Below are 19,882 nucleotides of genomic sequence, written 5' to 3' on the forward strand. Positions count from 1 at the left end.
ATATATTTCGGACATCTCAGCTTTGCTACTTATTAGTTGTCTGACCCTGGATAAGTAAATTCACTTCCCTGAATCCATTTCCTCCTGTGTAAAATGAGGACTATTATAGTAATACCTCACAGGGCTGTTACGAGGATTAAATGAGATAAAAATATGTAAAAACACTTAACACAGTGCCTGAATTAATGCTAGCTATTATGATCTTCCCATGTCAATCAATATAGCTCCACATAATAATTTAATGAGTTCTGTCACTGCTGTGTCTAATAGGAGTGACAAAAGCACTGCAGTGAGTCACCAACACACATTGATTTGGTATGTGAGCAAGTATATCTGTGGGATAAACTCCGAAAAGCAGAGTTCCTCATTCAAAGGCGAGGCGCATTTGTAATTTTGATGACAAATCCTCTCCCTCTGCTCAGATCCCCTACCCAGCCCAACTGTCCTGCATCAAGTGGGAGTTACTGTGATTTCTCGAACTTAACTCTGATTGATGGATATTGAGGCTGTTTCAAATTTTTCACGGATACAAACTCAGACTGCGATGAACATTTTTATAACCAAATCTTTGCATAGATCCATGATTATTTATTCAAGGCGGAGGAAAGAGTGTAAGAAAATGCACAGAGATGGGGGGGCACATGGTGTGCCCAGGACTGCTGGCATCTGGGACACACACAGAGAATGACAAGAGGTGAGGCTGGAAAACAGAGCGGGACCAGATTATAATGGATGGCCAAGGCCATGGTCATTCATTCAGTCAGTCATCAAGCATTTAGTGACCATCTCCAATAGGCCATACGCTGTTTTAGGCACTGTGTTCACTTAATATATTATAATATAGCAATTCTACTAGGTATTTACTCAAGAGAAATTAAAATATACATCCACACAAAAGTTAAAACACAATTATCCCTAGCAGCTTTATTCATAATGGCTCCCAGTTGGAAACAACCCAAATGTGCATCAAAAGGTGAACGGACAAATTGTGCCTTATGCATACAATGAAATATGACTACTGATATAGGAAGCAGCATGGATGGTCTAAGGACATTCTAAGCAAAACCAGCCGGACACAAAAGAGTACATACTATATCATTATATATGTACATGAAATTTTATAAAAGAGAATCTAATCTATAGTGATAAAGAAAAGGAGATCAGTGAGGACCTGAAGCCAGCAGTGGGGGTGGGCAGTAACTACAAAGGGGCATTTTCCGTGGCAATGGAAGTGGTCTATACCTTGATTGCAAGCTTAAAATGGGTGCAATCTGTGATAAGTATGTAAATTATATCTCAATAAAGTTGATTTTAAGAATTAGTGTAAATGGAAAACTCTTCAAAAGTTGAAGACTTTAAAAAATATTTTTATGATTTTTAATTTATTTTTTATGTTTTTTTTACGTAATCTCTATGCCCAATGTGGGGATCAAACTCACAACACCAAGATCAAGAGTCACATCTCTACTGAACTGAGCCAGCCAGGTACCCCCAAAAGTTGAAGATTTAAAGTTACTTCTGCTTAGGGGCGCCTGGGTGGCTCAGTCGTTAAGCGTCTGCCTTCGGCTCAGGGTCCTGGGATCGAGCCCCGCATCGGGCTCCCTGCTCCACAGGAAGCCTGCTTCTCCCTCTCCCACTCCCCCTGCTTGTGTTCCCTCTCTGGCTGTGTCTCTCTGTCAAATAAATAAATAAAATCTTAAAAAAAAAAAAGTTACTTCTGCTTAGCAAGTATATGTATTCAACATCCTGTGTAAATGATGCACCGAGATGCAGTCCCTACAAAGGGGAAACTAAAAAACGAAGCACACAGAATGAGGTGGCCATAGTGGGGTGATGGCGGAAGCCTTGTGGACACAGAGATGCAGACCTTTGTGAAGACTCTGATGGGCAAGACGATCACCCTCGAGGTCGAGCCCCGTGACATTGTTAAAAATGTCAAAGCCAAAATCCAAGACAAGGAGGGCATCCCGCCAGCAGTGTCTGATTTCTGCAGGCCAACAGCTGAGGATGGCCACGCTCCCTCAGGCTATAATATCCAGAAAGAGTCCACCCTGCACTTGGTACTTCGCCTGTGGGGTGGCATCATAGGGCTTTCCCTCCACCGGCTGGCTCAGAAATACAACCGTGACAAGGTGATCTGCCGTAAGTGTTATTCTCATCTGCACCCCGGTGCTGTCACCTGCTGCCGAGAAAAAGTGGGGCTGCATCCACAAGCTGTGTCGCGTGAAGGTCAAATGAGGCCCCTCCACTGGCTTACTTTGCCTGCAGGGCAGCCTCTTGCCCAAGCCTCAAGGCCCTGTGGCCTCAATAAAGCTTGCCTTCCACTAACTGGAGCAGTGAAAAAAAAAACAACAACAAAAAAACCAACCAACAAAACGACTGAGCACACAGGCACAGATGCATGGTGGAAGGCATTGGGCTGATGCTCTTTGGAGCTGGTATATACAGTTTACTAGGCTCTTTTAAATAGTGCCTACCAGGTGGGAGGCAGGGCAAAAGGGATAAAAGGCAAAGGAGTCATTAGGCTGGAAAGAAGACCAATGTATAAACTAGGTTGGTCAGGGGAACTGGGATCAGATTAAGGACAAGCAATGATATTCTACCTCACCATGAACCCCGGCATGCTGCTGTCATCTTGTTAGGTGCCTCTTGAGAGAGAGGCCAGTCACTCTGGATGCAGCTGGACCTTGTCCAAAAACTGGGACCAATGATTGGGAAAAAGAGTAGAAAATGGTATAGGACAAGAGGTTCTTCACATTCCTTGGCCAGACTGCAGGGACTTTCTTGCCCTCCCCATCAGTATGAAATCTCTTCTCATGCTCCTTTTAGTGCTTGATAAAAAGTTCTACTAAACTTTTTAATAAATGCAGAAGACTGGATAAGGAACTGATCTGGAATATTTTATTCATCTATATAGCTTAGAAATTAAAAGATGGGAAAATAGCTAATTGAGTATCTCTCATATATAATCTTATGATAGGATTTCAAGTACAGTCACACTGAACTGGGAAGTATTCTGAAATTACTTTTTTAATTAGAGAAATTGAATATCACAGTTTTTTTTTTTAAAGATTTTTTTATTTTATTTGAGAGAGAGAGAGAGAGAGAGAAACAGCATGAGAGAGGGGAGGGTCAGAGAGAGAAGCAGGCTCCCCGCCTAGCCGGGAGCCCGGTGTGGGACTCGATCCCAGGACTCTGGGATCATGACCTGAGCCGAAGGCAGTCGCTTAACCAACTGAGCCACCCAGGCGCCCCTGAATATCACAGTTTTTAAGGAACTGATGAGATGGGAAAAGAAACATGTGGAGTGTTGTGGTCATTTCTGGGTACCACACTTGAAGGATATTGACAAACTGGAAAACATTCAGAGGCCAATGGCTAGGATGGTAACAAGGTCTAGAAACCATCTCATAAAGACTAGAATGGAAACCTAGAGGAGAAAGATGGTCGCTCTTGCCAAATATCTGGTGATGGACACTTGGGTTATTGCCACCTTTTGGCTATTGTGAATAATGCTGCAAGGAACATCAGCATACAAGTATCTGTTTGAGTCCTGGTTTTCAAGCAGTGGAATTCATGGATCATATAATAATTCTATGTTTAATATTTTGAGGAACTGCCAAAATGTTTTCCACACTCACCGCATTATTTTACATTCTAATCAGCAATGTACAAGGGTCCTATTTCTCCATATCCTCACCAATCCTTGTTACTAGGAGCTGGATTTTGTTTATTTTGTGGTATTCCCTATGACAAATTAGGACCAAATGATGGAAGGTAGATTTCAGTTCATTATCAGGAAGCATTTTTGAATGAGTAGAACTTTCTAATAGTTGAAAGGCCCTTTGACTCTCCTTTAGTGAAAGTTCAAATAGAAGTAAGTGAATAGTCCAATAAGTGGTAAGGGAATCCTGATCCTCTCATCCCCTCCCTCATATAATTAATAACTGCAGATAGGTTTCTAAAATATATTTATTTTAACTTCTATTATTTCTCAATTATACAAGTAACCAATATTCCATGTGGAAAAATACGAAAATACAGACAAGTAAAGAGAAAAACAAATGAAAACAGAATCATCCATCTTCCCACCACCCAGAGACTTAAGCATTTTGGCATACAGCCTTACAAACTTTTTTCTGTTATATATCCATATAAAATATATACATATATTTTTTTAAAACAAAAATGAAATCCCATTAATCACACTGCTTTTTTACTTTACAATATAGTATAAACATCCTTCCATGTCAAGTGATATATGACCATGTCATCATTCTTAATGGGTGCACAGATTTCCATGGAATGAAGGTACTGTAATTTGTTTAACCCAATGTTTTCCAAAGGGTCTACATAACATAAATCTCACAAGATGACCCTCAAAAACAAGAACTTAAACAGTTTAAAAATGCTTCATACCGTATCTCTTTCGCTGGGCTTTCACAATGGTAAAGAAATGTTTTTAAATGATTTTCCTAAACTTACTTGACCATAGACTCCCCATGGCCTTCCCCTTCTTTCATTCTTCAGGACACTTATTTATTCACATTTTATAAAACACCCTGAGAAATGATGGCTTAACGGATCCATTAGTGTTAAATACTAGGTTTTTTTGTTTTTTACATAGAACTTGCCATTTTAACCACTTTTAAGTATGCGATTCTGTGGCATTGATTATATTAACGATGTGCAACCATTCCCACTATCTAGTTCCAAAACTTTTTCATCATCCCAAGCAGAAACTTAATATGCATTAAGAATAACTCTCCATTCCCCCTCCCACCAGCTCCTGGTAACCTGTAATCTACTTTCTATCTCTATGAATTTGTCTATTTTAAATATCTCATGTAAGCAGAGTCATGCAATATTTGTCCTTTTGCGTCTGGCTTATTTCACTTAGCATAATGTTTTCAAATTTCATCCATGTGATAGTATGTACCAGAATGTCATTCCTTTTTATAGCTCAAGAACATCCCATTGTATGTATCAAACACATTTTCATCCATTCATCTGGTGATGGACACTTGGGTTGTTGTCACCTTTTGGCTATTGTGAATAGTGCCACAAGGAATATTAGCATACAAGTATCTGTCTGAGGGCTAGTTTTCAAGGAGTGGAATTGCTGGATCTTATGACAACTCTATGTTATCATAGAGTTTAATATTTTGTGGACGTTTAATATGTTTTATATGTTTAATGTTTAATATTTTGAGGAACTGCCAAAATGTTTTCCACAGTCACTGCATTATTTTACATTCCAAACAGCAATGTACAAGAGTCCTCTATTTCTCCACATCTGCACCAATACTTGTTACTATCTTTTTGATTCTAGCCAACCTAGTGGGTATGAAGTGATTTCTCTCTCTGTGGTTTTGATTTGCATTTCCGTAATGACTAAAGGTGTGGAACATCTTTTCATGTGCTTATTGGCCATATGTATATCTTCTTGGGAGACATGTCTATTTATAAAGTCATTTGCCCATATTTTAGTTGGGTTGTTTGTCTTTTTGTGGCTGAGTTATAAGACTTCTTTACATATTCTAGATTAAACTCATCAGATATGATTTACAAATATTTTTTGTCACTCTACAGGTTATCTTTTTCACTGTCTTGTTAATGTCCTTTCATGCACAAAAGTTCTTAATTTTGATAAAGTTCCACTTATCTGTTTTCTTCTTTTGTTGCTCATGTTTTTAGTGATATATCTAAGAATCCATTGCCAAATCCAAGGCCATAAAGATTTACCCCTGTTCTTTCCCTAAGAATTTAATGGTTTTAGCTCTTAATATTTAGGTCATTGATCTATTTTTGAGTTAATTTTTGTATACACTGTGAGGTAAGAGTCCAACCTCATTATCTGGCAGGTGGATATTCAGTTGCTCCAGCACCATCTGTTGAAAACATTACATTTTTCACAACTACAAATAACATTACAGTAAACATCCTTTTCAACCTGTCCCATATTTTTCCCTAAGAAAAATTTCTAGAAGAATTGCTGTATCGAAAGATGTGCACATTTTGAAGGCTTGTAATACATACTACCAAACTTCCTCCAGAAAGGACATTAAGAACCCACCACAGGGAATTCAAACACCAGTTTCACCAAACTCTCAACAGCCATGTATACTACAATCAAATTTTAAATCTCTGCTAATCAATGTGGCATGGGAATGTATTCCAATTAAAGTTTAAGAGAGTTTTAGCTGAACTTGCCTTGATAGCCCCAACATGCTAGCCTTTCTTTTTTTTTTTTTTTTTAAAGATTTTATTTATTTATTTGACAGAGAGAGAGAGCACAAGCAGGGAGAGGGGCAGGCAGAGGGAGAGGGAGAAGCAGGCTCCCCACTGAGCAAGGGAAGCCCGATTTGGGACTCCATCCCAGGAGCCCAGAATCATGACCTGAGCCGAAGGTAGTTGCTTAACCAACTGAGCCACCCAGGCGCCCAGCACCTTCCTTTCCAAAGGCTTCACACTTATGAAAAGATTATCTAAGAATAGGACTCAATGTAAACCACTTCGGAGTTTAATATAAGTCTAGTTAAGCAAGCAAACTAAACCCCCCCCTCATAAGAGTGGGGCTAGAAACGGAAACTATAATTAGGTTCCTCCACGGGATAATGCAATTTCAAAATATTTCCTTCCTCAGCACAAAGTCACAAACCAGCTGTTTGCGACTTTCAAGTGTGTCCTTTTTTTGTGTTCAGTGGAGAGTTACCAAGCACAAGAGCCAGGCCATGAAATCAACTAAACTGAAGTTAGAGGGTTTTTCTTAGAGCCATATAATGATTGTCAAGGAAAAAGAAAAACTACTCTGCTGGTAGTCTGCGTTTTAGTACTAGTTAAGCACTTCCGAATGTGAATTGTGCATGAGTTTTTGTAGTTGATGTAGCTTTTTTGCCCTGTCTCTTTTGCTTCTCTGAAGCAAACATACCAAGTGTATCTTTATTTTGTTTTGTCTCAAGCTGTAGTTACTAGAAAGAAAATTTTATGGTGAGTGCTTTGTCAGTGGGAACTTGTTATTAATATGGAAATCCTGAGAGGATCATTTATCCACACAAAACAAGAAACCAGGGGGAAATTAGCTTTCTACATTTCATCATAAAGCATGCATAATTCATAGAAGAGAGGAAACTATTGATGAGGCTGAACAAAATGAGTTTCTTGTTGCCAGAAAGAATAAAAATACTAGGCATAAAGCTCTCTAATTTCCTAAATATTTTCTTAAAGCCTTCTGAAGCTTAATGCCATCGTGACTTTCACTGTTACAGGAGCAAAGATGAAGGCAGATGCTTTTACAGAATCAATAAAATTTTAAGAGGCAGAAAGGATCTTATAAATACCTAGTTCAACTCTATTTTACATATTGGAAATCTGAAGCCCAGATTGGTGAAGTGACCTGTTGGAAGTCATAGACAGCGAGTGACAGAGCTGGAGCCCTAAGTCAGGTCTCCTGACTCCTGCACACATAATGTAGTCTGGGCATTCCCATAAAAGGCTGATATAAGAAGTTATGTTACCAGTTTGCTGTCACTGATGCCACAGAGCTCTCCAATCATATTCATATATATATATCTTACTGGTCAATTTACAGGATTCAATTAATAACTGCATTAATTTAATGCATTTCTTCTGAGAAGCCATGGTCATTAAGTCTCCCACTATTAAGAAAGTTGAAGCTTTGCGCAGTGGCAGTATCGTAGCCAATGAGGTTTATCCGAGGTGCGATTATTGCTAATTAAGAAAGTTGAGCAAGTTTCCAAGATTCCAATATGACAGATGACGCTCTCCACCCATACATTATAGACATTTATAAAAAGCAATCTCATTTACTCTTGGGTTAAGAACCACATTGGAAGAAATCTGAGATATCATGGAACTTAAGGGAAACAAAGCTACATTTTTGCCGCAGTACTTACTGTTCTTTGGCCTTTTCTAAATGCATAGTTTCAACTATCTGACAGTGAAGTCTACCTATATGATAGATCTTTCAAGCTCAACTTTTAAAGATCTAAAATATTTAAAAACACTTGAGGCAAATTGTAATTAGTTTTCTCCATAGATATCCAAAGTATCATACATGCATTTTCATCATGGATATTTATATATAGTTGCTTCTAGGTGAATTTTAAAAATTCATTTAGGAGATGAGATTAAATATGTCCTGTAGTGGGAGTAGTAACAATTCAAGGAGCAGGGACAGGGCGCCTGGGTGGCTCAGTTGGTTAAGCGACTGCCTTCGGCTCAGGTCATGATCCTGGAGTCCCGGGATCGAGTCCCGCATCGGGCTCCCTGCTTGGCAGGGAGTCTGCTTCTCCCTCTGACCCTCCTCCTTCTCATGCTCTCTGTCTCTCATTCTCTCTCTCTCTCAAATAAATAAATAAAATCTTTAAAAACAAAACAAAACAAAACAAAAAAAAAAAACAAGGAGCAGGGACAAAGATTAATGCAGAATTAGAATCTTAACTCATCTGCTTTTAATAGCTCATTTGATTTGCCTCAGTTCTAAAGAGCCAATGAAACAGGCCACCTAGATACAAATTCTCACCCCATCCCCTCTTTTAACGTAAGAGCTTTCTGATAGTGAGAGTGGTCCAACAGCAGAATGAACTGTTGTGTGACAAAAGTCAGTTCATTACTACAAGATTTCAAACTAAGGCTAAAAGATCATTTGTCTGGAATTCTTTTTTTTTTTTTTTAAAGATTTTATTTATTCATTTGAGAGAGAATGAGATAGAGAGAGAGCATGAGAGGGGGAGGGTCAGAGGGAGAAGCAGACTCCCTGCCAAGCAGGGAGCCCGATGCGGGACTCGATCCCGGGACTCCAGGATCATGACCTGAGCCGAAGGCAGTCACTTAACCAACTGAGCCACCCAGGCGCCCTGTCTGGAATTCTTAAAAGGATTTCTGCATTGAAAGGTAGACTCTCTGAAACAAATAATACATTATATGTTTAAAAAAAAAAAGAATATAGTAGGAAGGGAAAAATGAAGGGGGGGGAATTGGAGGGGGAGATGAACCATGAGAGACTATGGACTCTGAGAAACAAACTGAGGGTTTTGCGGGGGGTGGGGTGGGGGGATGGGTTAGCCCGGTGATGTGTATTAAGGAGGGCACGTACTGAATGGAGCACTGGGTGTTATACGCAAACAATGAATCATGGATCACTACATCAAAAACTAATGATGCAATGTATGGTGACTAACATAACATAATAAAATAAAATTTAAAAAAATTAAAAAAAAAGAAAGGTAGACTAGAAGGCTTCTAAAAATCCTATCATTCCAACATTGTCTTCCTCTCCTACTTTCATAGTTCAGAGGTACTTTCATATGCATATCTGTAGTCATCTTAGACTGCTGCTATCAGTATGATTTTTGTACTTATCCTGCTTGAAGAGACGGATGGTATTTCACTCATCTTCCTATATCCTACAATTTTAAGTATAGTTTCCTGTACAGAGAAAGTACTCATTAGATACTTAATTGAATATACTTGAAATTACAAGCTTGATTGGTTGATTTAGTCATTATAAATCTTCAGAACCATATTTTTTACCCTGACCTGAGAATCTTACTTATTACTGCAGTGAGTCTTCATGTTAGGATGAATCTGGAGTGCTGCTCTTTTTTTTTTCAAAGATTTTATTTATTTCTTTGTCAGAGAGAGAGAGTAAGAGAGCGAGAGAGAGAGAGAGAGAGCACAAGCAGCAGGAGCGGCAGGCAGAGGGAGAAGCAGACCCCCTACTGAGCAGGGAGCCCGAGGTGGGGCTCGATCCCAGGACCCTGGGATCATAACCTGAGCTGAAGGCAGACACTGAACTGAATGAGGCACCCAGGCGTCCCATGGAGTCCTGCTCTTTTATAACATTATAAGTAAAATAGGAATATTTGATTGAACACGAATATATATTAAGGCTTAAAAATGATGCTTTGAAAATATTTTAAAACCATACTTCCACTTTCATTTATCCTTTTATTGACAATGTGAAAACTAGTATATCTGTACATAAGCATACATATATATATATATATATATATAAATAAGCATATATGTATAATATATAAGGAGATATACCAATGTTATGTTCAATACGGTCACCTCTTGTTTAAAATGGGTTATAAGATAGATGATTTAAAAAACTAACTTAAGAAAAATGAAACAAGCAAAATAAAAATCCCAGAAGTATTCTGTTGTGGATTAAATTGTGTACCCCAAAAGGTGATGTTGAAGTCCTAACACCCGGTATCTGCAAATGTGACCTTAGATGGAAATGGGGTCTTTGCAGATGTAGTCAAGCTAAGATGAAGTCATACCGGATTAGCTTGGGCCCTAAATCCAGTGACTGGTGTCTTTATAATAACCACATGAAAACACAGGAACACAGGGAGAAGCCCATACGATGAGAGAGACAGAGACTGGAGTGATATGTCTGCAAGGTAAGGATTTCCGGCATCTACCAGAAGCTAGAGAGAGACATTAACAAATTCTCCCTCAGAGGCTCCAGAAGGAACCAACTCTGATGACACCTTGATCTTGGACTTTTAGCCCCCAGAACTGTGAGATAATCTATTTTGTTTAGGCTACCCAGTTTGTGGTACTTTGTTATGGCAGCCCTAGGAAACTAATACGTGTCTTTTACTATGAAAACTGACATGACAATTCCTTGGCATGTTTAGGATGACAAAATATAGTCTTACCATAACTAAAAATAATCAGCCACTCTCATTGTAGTTTTGATTTGTATTTCCCTGCCCAGCAATTGCACTACAAGGTATTTACCCAAAGGATACAAAAATACTGATTCGAAGGGACACATGCACCCCGATGTTTATAGCAGCATTATCAACAATAGCCAAACTATAGGAAGAGCCGGACGGATAAAGAAGATGTAGTGTGTGTGTGTATGTGTGTGTGTATATATATATTATATATATATATATATAATGGAATATTACTCAGCCATTTGCAATGACATGGATGGAGCTTGAGTATATTATGCTAAGTGAAATAAGTTAATCAGAGAAAGACAAACACCATATGATTTCACTCATATGTAGAATTTAAGAAACAAAACAGATGAACATTAAGGGAAAGAGAGAGAGAGAGAGAGAAAGAGAGACAAACCATAAAACAGACTCTTAACTATAGAGAACAAACTGAGGATTGATGGAGGAGAGGTGGGTGGGGGATGGGCTAAATGGATGATGGGCACTAAGGAGGGCAGGTGTTGTGATGAGCACTGGGTGTTATATATAAGTGATGAATCACTAAATTCTACTCCTGAAATTAATATTACACTGTATGTTACTAGAATTTAAATAAAAACTTGAAACAACAACAACAACAAAAAAGAAAAAATCAACCACAAAAAATATCATGTAAAAGTTAGAACTACTATGGTCTGAAAACCACTTAAGAAATGAAAAATCATATAAGAAACAGATCTTCCCAATACAAAAGCTCAAAAGGCAACAGACGGGAAAACCAACTACGAAGTCCTTGATTCTGAGCATATTATAGTAAGTGTGGCATCCTGGAGTACAACTAAAACAATAAAAACTAATTGAATAGAATGAAAGGAATTGTCTGAGTTGAAAGAGGTGTGTTCAGATTGTCAGTATTACCAAGATTTATTGATTAAAAGCTCTTTATGGGACGCCTGGGTGGCTCAGTCAGTTAAGTGTCTGCCTTCGGCTCAGGTCATGATCCCAGAGTCCTGGGATCAAGTCCCACATCGGGCTCCTTGCTCAGCAGGGAGTCTGCTTCTCCCTCTGCCTGCCGCTCCCCCTGCTTGTACTCTCTCTCTCTATGACAAATAACTAAGTAAAACCTTTAAAAAATAAATAAATAAAATAAAAGCTCTTTATACAACTGAGTAGTAGTCCTACTCCCACTGTTCACTTTCTCCATCCTTGGTCTTTGTACCTGAATATTTCGCAAACCTTTTTTTTTTTTTTCTTTTGCTCAAGTGTCAGTAATACATGAGGACACTGTCTGTCAATGATGTACAATTTCAGCAAGGAACATCACTGCAGTCACACCTCAGCCCATGAGGGCCCCCGTATATGTTCACAATTGGTCCACTAAGGGTCTGGCAAGTATAGGAGCTGAGTTACAAAGGCAATATTGATAGTTCACTTGTCCTTGACCAATTTGTAGAATCCTGTCCCAGTTTCCAGGGACTATCAGGATCCCAGTCATCTCATAAATATTCATTTATTCATTGGTGAACAAAATCTTCTCCCACATATCTAGCCATGCTACTCAATTTCATTGGGGCCACTGTCAAACAATTCTTTTTTTTTTAAGATTTTATTTACTTATTTGAGAGAGAGGGAGCTTCACCAGGAGCAGGGAGCCCGACATGGGGCTTGATCCTAGGACCCCGGGATCATGACCTGAGCCAAAGGCAGACGCTTAACCAACTGAGCCACCCAGGTGCCCCTGGCAAACAATTCTTGATGTAACAGTCTTTTTCCCATGTGGGGCATACCTATATCTGATTTTCGTCATTCTGATTATTTCTAATAACAAGGAAAAACTTTTTATGAATATTTTAGATAACCATTCCTATTTCATTAGCTGAGGAAATTTAAACCAATTCTGAACTTCATGAGGATACATTTCTATTTTTCAAAATGCTAATGCCATCCTCAATTACTTAAAGCACTCACTTTAGATTTTAAATTTTTAGCAAATAATTTTTCTTATTCAGAAAACCCTTACTTTTGAATAGAAAATTGAAGTTTAAACAAACATTTGTAGTCCTTAGGGAACAACTGGAAGTATATGATTCTTGCAGAAAAACTCTAACATATTAAGCCTTATTTAATCAAATCAGTAGTCATGATGATGAATAAAAAGTAATTCATAGAAATGTAAAAGACCACAATTTATCAACATTGTCTTTTTTCCATACTGAATTAGGATACAAAGTTGATCAGGGATAATCAGGTTAAGTACAAATTGAGTGAAGCCAATTACATATTATTTTCATGCTATTCAATTACCTTTCTTCATCTTGTTTCCCCTACCTATTCCTTCCCAACAAATTAAACATCCAAGGATTCATGTGCAAAATAGGCAATCCTTGTATCAGCATAGTATAACTAGCTTAGTTTTAAAAACTGCTCTAAGATAGGTGATTTTTCCTTACCAAGAGGAAACTAGCAATTATTGAAAATATCATTAAGAACTAGCATGGGGGGCGCCTGGGGTGGCTCAGTCGTTAAGCGTCTGCCTTCGGCTCAGATCGTGGTCCCAGGTTCCTGGGATCGAGCCTCGCATCGGGCTCCCTGCTCCTTGGGGAGCCTGCTCCTCCCTCTGCCTCTCTCTCTCTCTCTCTCATGAATAAATAAAATCTTAAAAAAAAAAAAAAGAACTAGCATGGGCACTCAGCATATAACCTAAAAAATTATTTTACTTGTTGATTAATGGAACAATTATATTTCATCAGGACTTATAATTTTATCTACTTATTCATATAAATAAATAGAGCTCTCAATTATGTTTTTAAAAAACCAAGGTGCAGCATGTTTCTACACTTTAGCAGCTTGAAGACATGATTGTATCTTCAATATAGTTCTTATTTGGAAAACATCTTTGAAAGTATCACTACATTGGTTTTAAGGGCATACAGAGCAATTAGATATGCAAATTCCATAGATAAACAGAATTTTAGGAAATTGAGAAAATAAGGTAATAAGAAATAGTTGCTCTAACTTGTGTGTGTGGGGGGGCAGGGAGAGAGAAGCAAACATGTGTTTCTCCACTGGTGAGACAGTCTTGGGATGGGTGAATCACTTGGTTGAAAGTTCATCTACTACATACATGGAGAACGAGAATCAGAAGATGATATGGGAGAATGTGACAGTGTTGATTCTAACTGATGAATTCAAGAAGATCCTGTACCACTATTGTTTCCATCAAGAATATCTAAAGATAGACTAGGAGAAGAAAATGCCATTCGTTGATAACAGAATTCAAAAGATCTCTGTGCACTCTGCTTTGTCTACAAATGAACACAAAATATATGAAGCAAAGAACTGGCACTAGTTACAAGAGCAATTTCACAAGAGCAGTAAAACAAAGCCAACAGTAACATTAAATAAAAACCCATTCACTGCATTTCCCATTTTGATTATTAAAACATGCTTTCTTGGCACGCCTTTCAATAATACGCTCAGCCTAACAAAGCACACAAAAATCCAAGGAAGAAAAGATGGGCAGAAGATGACTTTTTTCCAAGCTTGCATTTTTATATATTTCTCTAATACCTCTTTTTTTAAAGATTTTATTTATTTGAGAGACAGAGAGAGAGGAGGAGCAGAAGGGGAGGCAGAGGGAGGGGGAATCTCAAGCAGACTCCGTGCTGAGCTCAGAGCAACCATCAACCCCCTGCAACAAGGGGCTCGATCTCACAACCCTGAGATCATGACCCTGAGATCATGCCCTGAGCCGAAACCAAGAGCTGGCTGCTTAACTGACGAGCTGTCCAGGAGCCCCTTCTCTAATACCTCTTAATCAAATGCCAAGACCCCACTTCTAAAAATGTATCCAGCATATATTAACGTCACACATAAATGTTAGGGAGAAGAACTAAAGCTAATAGCATTCATTTGGGATATTAGTTTTATAACTTCTAAAAATATTTAATAATACTTCTGAATATATACAATAGTAAGAACAGATTTAAAAAGCAAGTGAAAAATGGCCAATGAATGTTTAAAACCTCATGTTAATACTCACCACACATTCATATCAGACTGTTGAGTAGTATCAGAAGAAAGCATGTTGGTTGTGCCTTGGAAAAGTTTCTTTGGCTGATCTTCAAATGTCATTTCACCTATGACAAAAAAGCAGATCAAAGTAGATATGTTTTATCTAACATGCTTTTGCTTTTAATTGTAAAAGTAAAACTTGTTCATTGCAAATAATTTATAAGATACATAAAAACAAAGGAAAAAGTTTTATGTCCCCATTACCCAGAGATAACCACTTTTCAGTAATTCCTAAATATGTGTGTGTACACATGATTGTTTTTAAACAAAATTTGATTTGTATCATATATAATACCAACATGTAACCTATTTTTTGTTTTTAATGATTATAATTTTCTCATATTATTAACTAAATTCTACAACGTGATTTTATAGAGCTATGTAGTATGGCCATACCATAATTTAATCTCATTCCTTATTTTAAATGTTTAGGCTGTTGCTATCTTTATTTTGCCAAACATATACAATGAACTAAATAGATCAATTCTTTTATAGCATACAATGATCAAAATAAATATATTTTTAAAGATTAAGGAGACACATCTAATCTCAAAAAACTGCATTGCTGTAATCTTTACATCAAAGTAAATGCTAAAATCTGCACATTATTACACCATCATGTGATAACCATGTCTGGATGAGAGAAAACTGATGTTCAAGCCCATAACTCATAGGGTGGAATTTGAATGGTAAAACACTAAGGCCAACTACTCATTAAAAAATATCCCTAGGAATAGGGGCCCCTGGCCGGCTCAGTCAGTCGAGCATGTGACTCTTGGTCGTGAGTTTAAGCCCAATGTTGGGTGTAGAGTTTACTTAAAAATAAAATAAAATAGGGGCACCTATTTGGGTGGCTCAGTCGATTAAGTGTCTGCCTTCAGCTCAGGTCATGATCTTGAGGGTCCTGAGATCAAGCCCCGCATCGGGCTCCTGCTTGACCTCTCTCTCTCCCTCTCTCAAATAAATAAATAAAATAAAATAAATTTTAAAAATCTTAAAAAAAAAATGAAATGGGGCACCTGGGTAGCTCAGTTGGTTAAGCATCTGCCTTCAACTCAGGTCATGATCCCAGGGTCCTGGGATAGAGTCCTGAGTCTGGCTCCGTGCCTGCTTCTCCTTCTCCCTCTGCTGCTCTCTCTCTCTCAAATAAATAAATAAATAAAATCTTTTTAAAAATTAAAAATTTTTCATTTTTAAAAAGATTTTATATATATATATATATATATATATATATATAAAATCTTTTATATATATATATATATATATATTCTGGGGCACCTGGGTGGCTTAGTCAGTGAAGTGTTAGACTCTTAAAACCTCATGTTAATACTCACCACACATTCATATCAGACTGTTGAGTAGTATCAGAAGAGAGGTTGTGACTTTGGGGTTGTGACTTTGGGTTGTGACTTTAGGGTCCTGGGATCGAGCCCCACAAGGGGCTCTGTGCTAGGCACAGAGTCTGCTGAGATTGTCTCCCTCTCTCTCTGCTCCTCCCCTGCTCACACACTTTCTCTCTTAAAGAAATAAATAAAATCTTTAAATTAAATAAATATAATCTCATTTCTAGCGATATATATAATATAATATAATATAATATAATATAATATAATATAATATAATAAGCGATATATATATCGCTAGAAGTAGAGATTCCACAAACCTTCCTTAGGAGTATAATCATGGCTCATAAATCTCAAAAGAGGTCTGGGCATCCTGTCCCATGCCAGATTACAATTACATCATTACGGAAAAACTACTCACCTTTCTTTTTGGGTTTAAATTAAAAGCCAGACATACCAAGACAAATTCATCATATAAAAATTATCTTTGCTGAAACCATTATTACTTGTAAAACACTCTTTATAGCTATCTGATTTCTGCAGATTTCTCAGAATTCCCACTTGAAGTCTTATTTGCTCTTGCTTATTTCTAGTGGAAGTAGGTGTAGCTTATCACCATACAATGCGCCTTCATATGCTTGGAGATTTTAACTGCTATCTCATACTCTCTCCCATTTTATATAGTCCTCATTCTTTTTTCTCCCCCACCCAAGACCTCTTTGGATTTTTTTATACCTTCTTTCCCCACATTTCATTTGTATTAATAGGCTCCAAATAAGACATCATTTGTTGTTTCCCAAATGGATATTCATATTCCCAAATAGATAAATAAAATTAAATTTCTGTTTAATCTGTTACTATATCTAAAATTCCACAAGAATTTTGACCAAACTTGTATAGGCTGTGTTTGGAAGGGTCTGACTTAAAATACAGACTATGCAGTACATATAGAATTTGCTTTGGAGTTCTTAGGGATACCTCAAAGAAAGGAGGCAGTCATCCTCCAGAGGAACTGAAAACCAAGTATGAGAGGCTTGTGTGAGACATGCCACATCCACCAAGATACTGGGCAGAAACCAAATGTATTGTGTGAAAATTATAATATAAAAACAATTTTTTAAATCATAAATTCTAAGAAAATTCCAGGAATTTTCAATGTCATAAAACATTTTATGTGTAAATGTCTTAGAGGGAGAATTATTTTTATTTATTTTTTAAAAGACTTATTTATTTATTTATTTTTTTTTAAAAGCTTTTATCTATTTGTCAGAGAGAGCACAAGCAGGGGGAGTGGTAGGCAAAGGGAAAGGGAGAAGCAGGCTCCCCGCCAAGTGAGGAGCTGGATGTGGGACTCAATCCCAGGACCCTGGGATCACAACCCGAGCCAAAGGCAGATGCCTAACCGACTGAGCCTCTCAGGTGTCCCAAGATTTATTTATTTTAGAGACAGAAAGCATGCGAATGGGGGGAAGGGCAGAGTGAGAGGGAAAGAGAGAGAGAAGCAGACTCTGTGCTGAGCGTGGAGCCCAACGAGGTGTTCGATCTCACGACCCTGAGATTGTGACCTGAGCCAAAATCAAGAGTTGGACGCTCAACTGACTGAGCCACCCACCCAGGCTCCCCAAAAGGAGAATTATTTTAATTTAGTAAAACACTGTCTTCAATTTAAGCGTATTTTATTTTATTGATTTATTTTTTTTAAGATTTTATTTTTAAGTAATCTCTACACCCAACATGGGGCTTGAACTCACAACCCTGAGATCAGTCACATGCCCCACCAATTGAGCCAGCCAGGTGCCCCTAAGCATATTTTATTTTATTTTTTTAAGATTTTACTTATTTATTTGACAGAGACAGAGACAGCGAGAGCAGGAACACAAGCAGGGGGAGTGGGAGAGGGAGAAGCAGGCTTCCCGCTGAGCAGGGAGCCTGATGTGGGACTCGATCCCAGGACTCTGGGATCATGACCTGAGCTGAAGGCAGCCACTTAACGACTGAGCCACCCAGGCGCTCCAGCATATTTTATTTTAAATACTCAAATGACCCCAACTTTCTAACAGCTCTTAAACTTAATATATTTAAATGTTTTGTCAACACTAGCCCCTAACTTCACAGCACAGGCAAAAGACCCCTAAGCTAGGTCATTGATCCATCATCATAAAACAAAGTGCTTAGTTTGAAAGAGTGTTTTCCGGAATTGATCTAGTCTTAGTCTTAGAATATAATAAGTACATGCTGAGTTAGATGTGTTGTTAGGACAACTGCCATTAAGTAATCCAAAATACAAGCAAGACTGAAGTACATTTAAATTTCAATTTCTTTCCCTATAGTTTCGCTCTCCTCCTTCCCCTTCTCCTTTTCTTCCCCCTTTTCCTCCTCTTTTTTTTCTTCTCCTTCTTCTTTCCTATCTTAATGGATTTTTCACAAAGACGCATTTTAAAAGTTTAACCTCCTTTCCTATTTATCCATTTTCCCTCCCTATTATAAACTCAGTAGTGGTATTAACAAAAAAGGAAGAACAACCTAGCTTATGAGGCAGGGTTGAGAAATGGGATCCAGGGCTGTGGGAGTTAAAAAAAAACAAAACAAAAAACAACAACAACAAAAAACAACTTCTGTTTTTTTCTTCTGCCTTTTTATTACTGGGTGGGTCATTTTCCATATATTTAACCAAAATTAAGATAGCATGAAACATAGCATATATTTTTAGTGTAGTAAGTGGATCTGATTTGTGTCAACTTATTCATATGAAGTCAACAAGTAGGTACAGCGGCAGGCAGGGTAGGGGTCGAGATTCAGTGGAATACTAGGACTGATTCATTCTGTTTGTTCATTCATTCACCCCCCACCTTGTTTCAGAAAGTATTTAAGGCAGCTAGCTTGGTGAATTATATAATGAAAATCATAATAGTTGACTAAACTGGAATTAAATTTCTCAATTCACATTTATATGGTACTTTACAGCTTTTAAAATTATCTTTACATATAGTTTTGTTTGAGTAAAACGAAAGGCCTCTAGTAACTTATCAAATATATTTTAAATAAAAAATCCTTTAAAATTAATTTCTTATAACACTTGATTTTATATGATATTTTATAAAAATAATTCGAAGTTATATTTATTTTTGCTGGTAGATAAAAGTACCTTTTCTTTTTAATGGTCCACAGATACTTGGTCTAATAATGTTGGTGGGGTTTTGACTTCTTCTAAAATAAAATTATGACAATCATTACAAGAAAAAATTTGAACAAATTCAGCTATGACTATTTCATTATAATAGATCTAAGGACATACACTAAAAAAGGACTGTGTAGTATCACATTGTTTTATTGCTCTTCTCTAAATCTGGGTTAAAAACAGGAATGCTTCAGGATAGCAAACTGTCTTGTAATTTGTAAGGATTCAGGATTCTCTGAAATTGTGGGGGGGAGAAAAGCTAGAAAGACCTACAGTTCTAGTTGTGACTTGCCTTGAATCAGGGTGAAAATCATGGGTAAATGACCAGGTACAGTTGTTTACAGTTTAAGAATTAGCTCTGATCCTTATCATCAAGCTTGGAGAGGAAGCATATGTTCAACAGGGCTAATGAATTACTGATTCTTCGTGTGTTCGCATGTTCTCACATGTTCTTAGTCACTTAATTCTTTTCAATATACAAAATAATAAATCAAAACAATGGCATTTTAATTTAGCTAAAAACACACGACTTCTTTGGTTGTCATAGAACCTGGAGCTATTATTTCTTGTAAGTTTCTAAA

The 19,882-nt window shown here is 37.6% G+C and overlaps 1 protein-coding gene and 1 pseudogene across 6 annotated transcripts in view; one reads left to right on the forward strand and one right to left on the reverse strand.

Moving 5' to 3' along the window:
- The window catches only part of LOC118544478 (P2R1A-PPP2R2A-interacting phosphatase regulator 1), a 60,996-nt gene that overhangs the window by 8,009 nt on the left and 33,105 nt on the right, over positions 1–19,882 (reverse strand). The window contains exons 9-11 of one of the 6 annotated variants that reach the window (XM_078063869.1): positions 19,269–19,330; positions 14,749–14,845; positions 8,810–8,925 (exon numbers count right to left, since the gene is read on the reverse strand). In XM_078063869.1, the coding sequence (XP_077919995.1) occupies position 8,925; positions 14,749–14,845; positions 19,269–19,330 (160 nt within the window). In that variant the 3' untranslated portion in view covers positions 8,810–8,924. Of the gene's footprint in view, positions 1–8,809; positions 8,926–9,433; positions 9,451–14,748; positions 14,846–19,268; positions 19,331–19,882 lie in introns of those variants that run through there. The other 5 variants (XM_078063867.1, XM_078063866.1, XR_013444470.1 and 2 more) reach the window with 5 other exon arrangements.
- LOC144380636 (U4 spliceosomal RNA) lies at positions 7,675–7,743 on the forward strand (annotated as a pseudogene).

This window comes from Halichoerus grypus, chromosome X (genome assembly GCF_964656455.1).
Source record: "Halichoerus grypus chromosome X, mHalGry1.hap1.1, whole genome shotgun sequence".
Lineage (NCBI taxonomy): Eukaryota > Metazoa > Chordata > Mammalia > Carnivora > Phocidae > Halichoerus > Halichoerus grypus.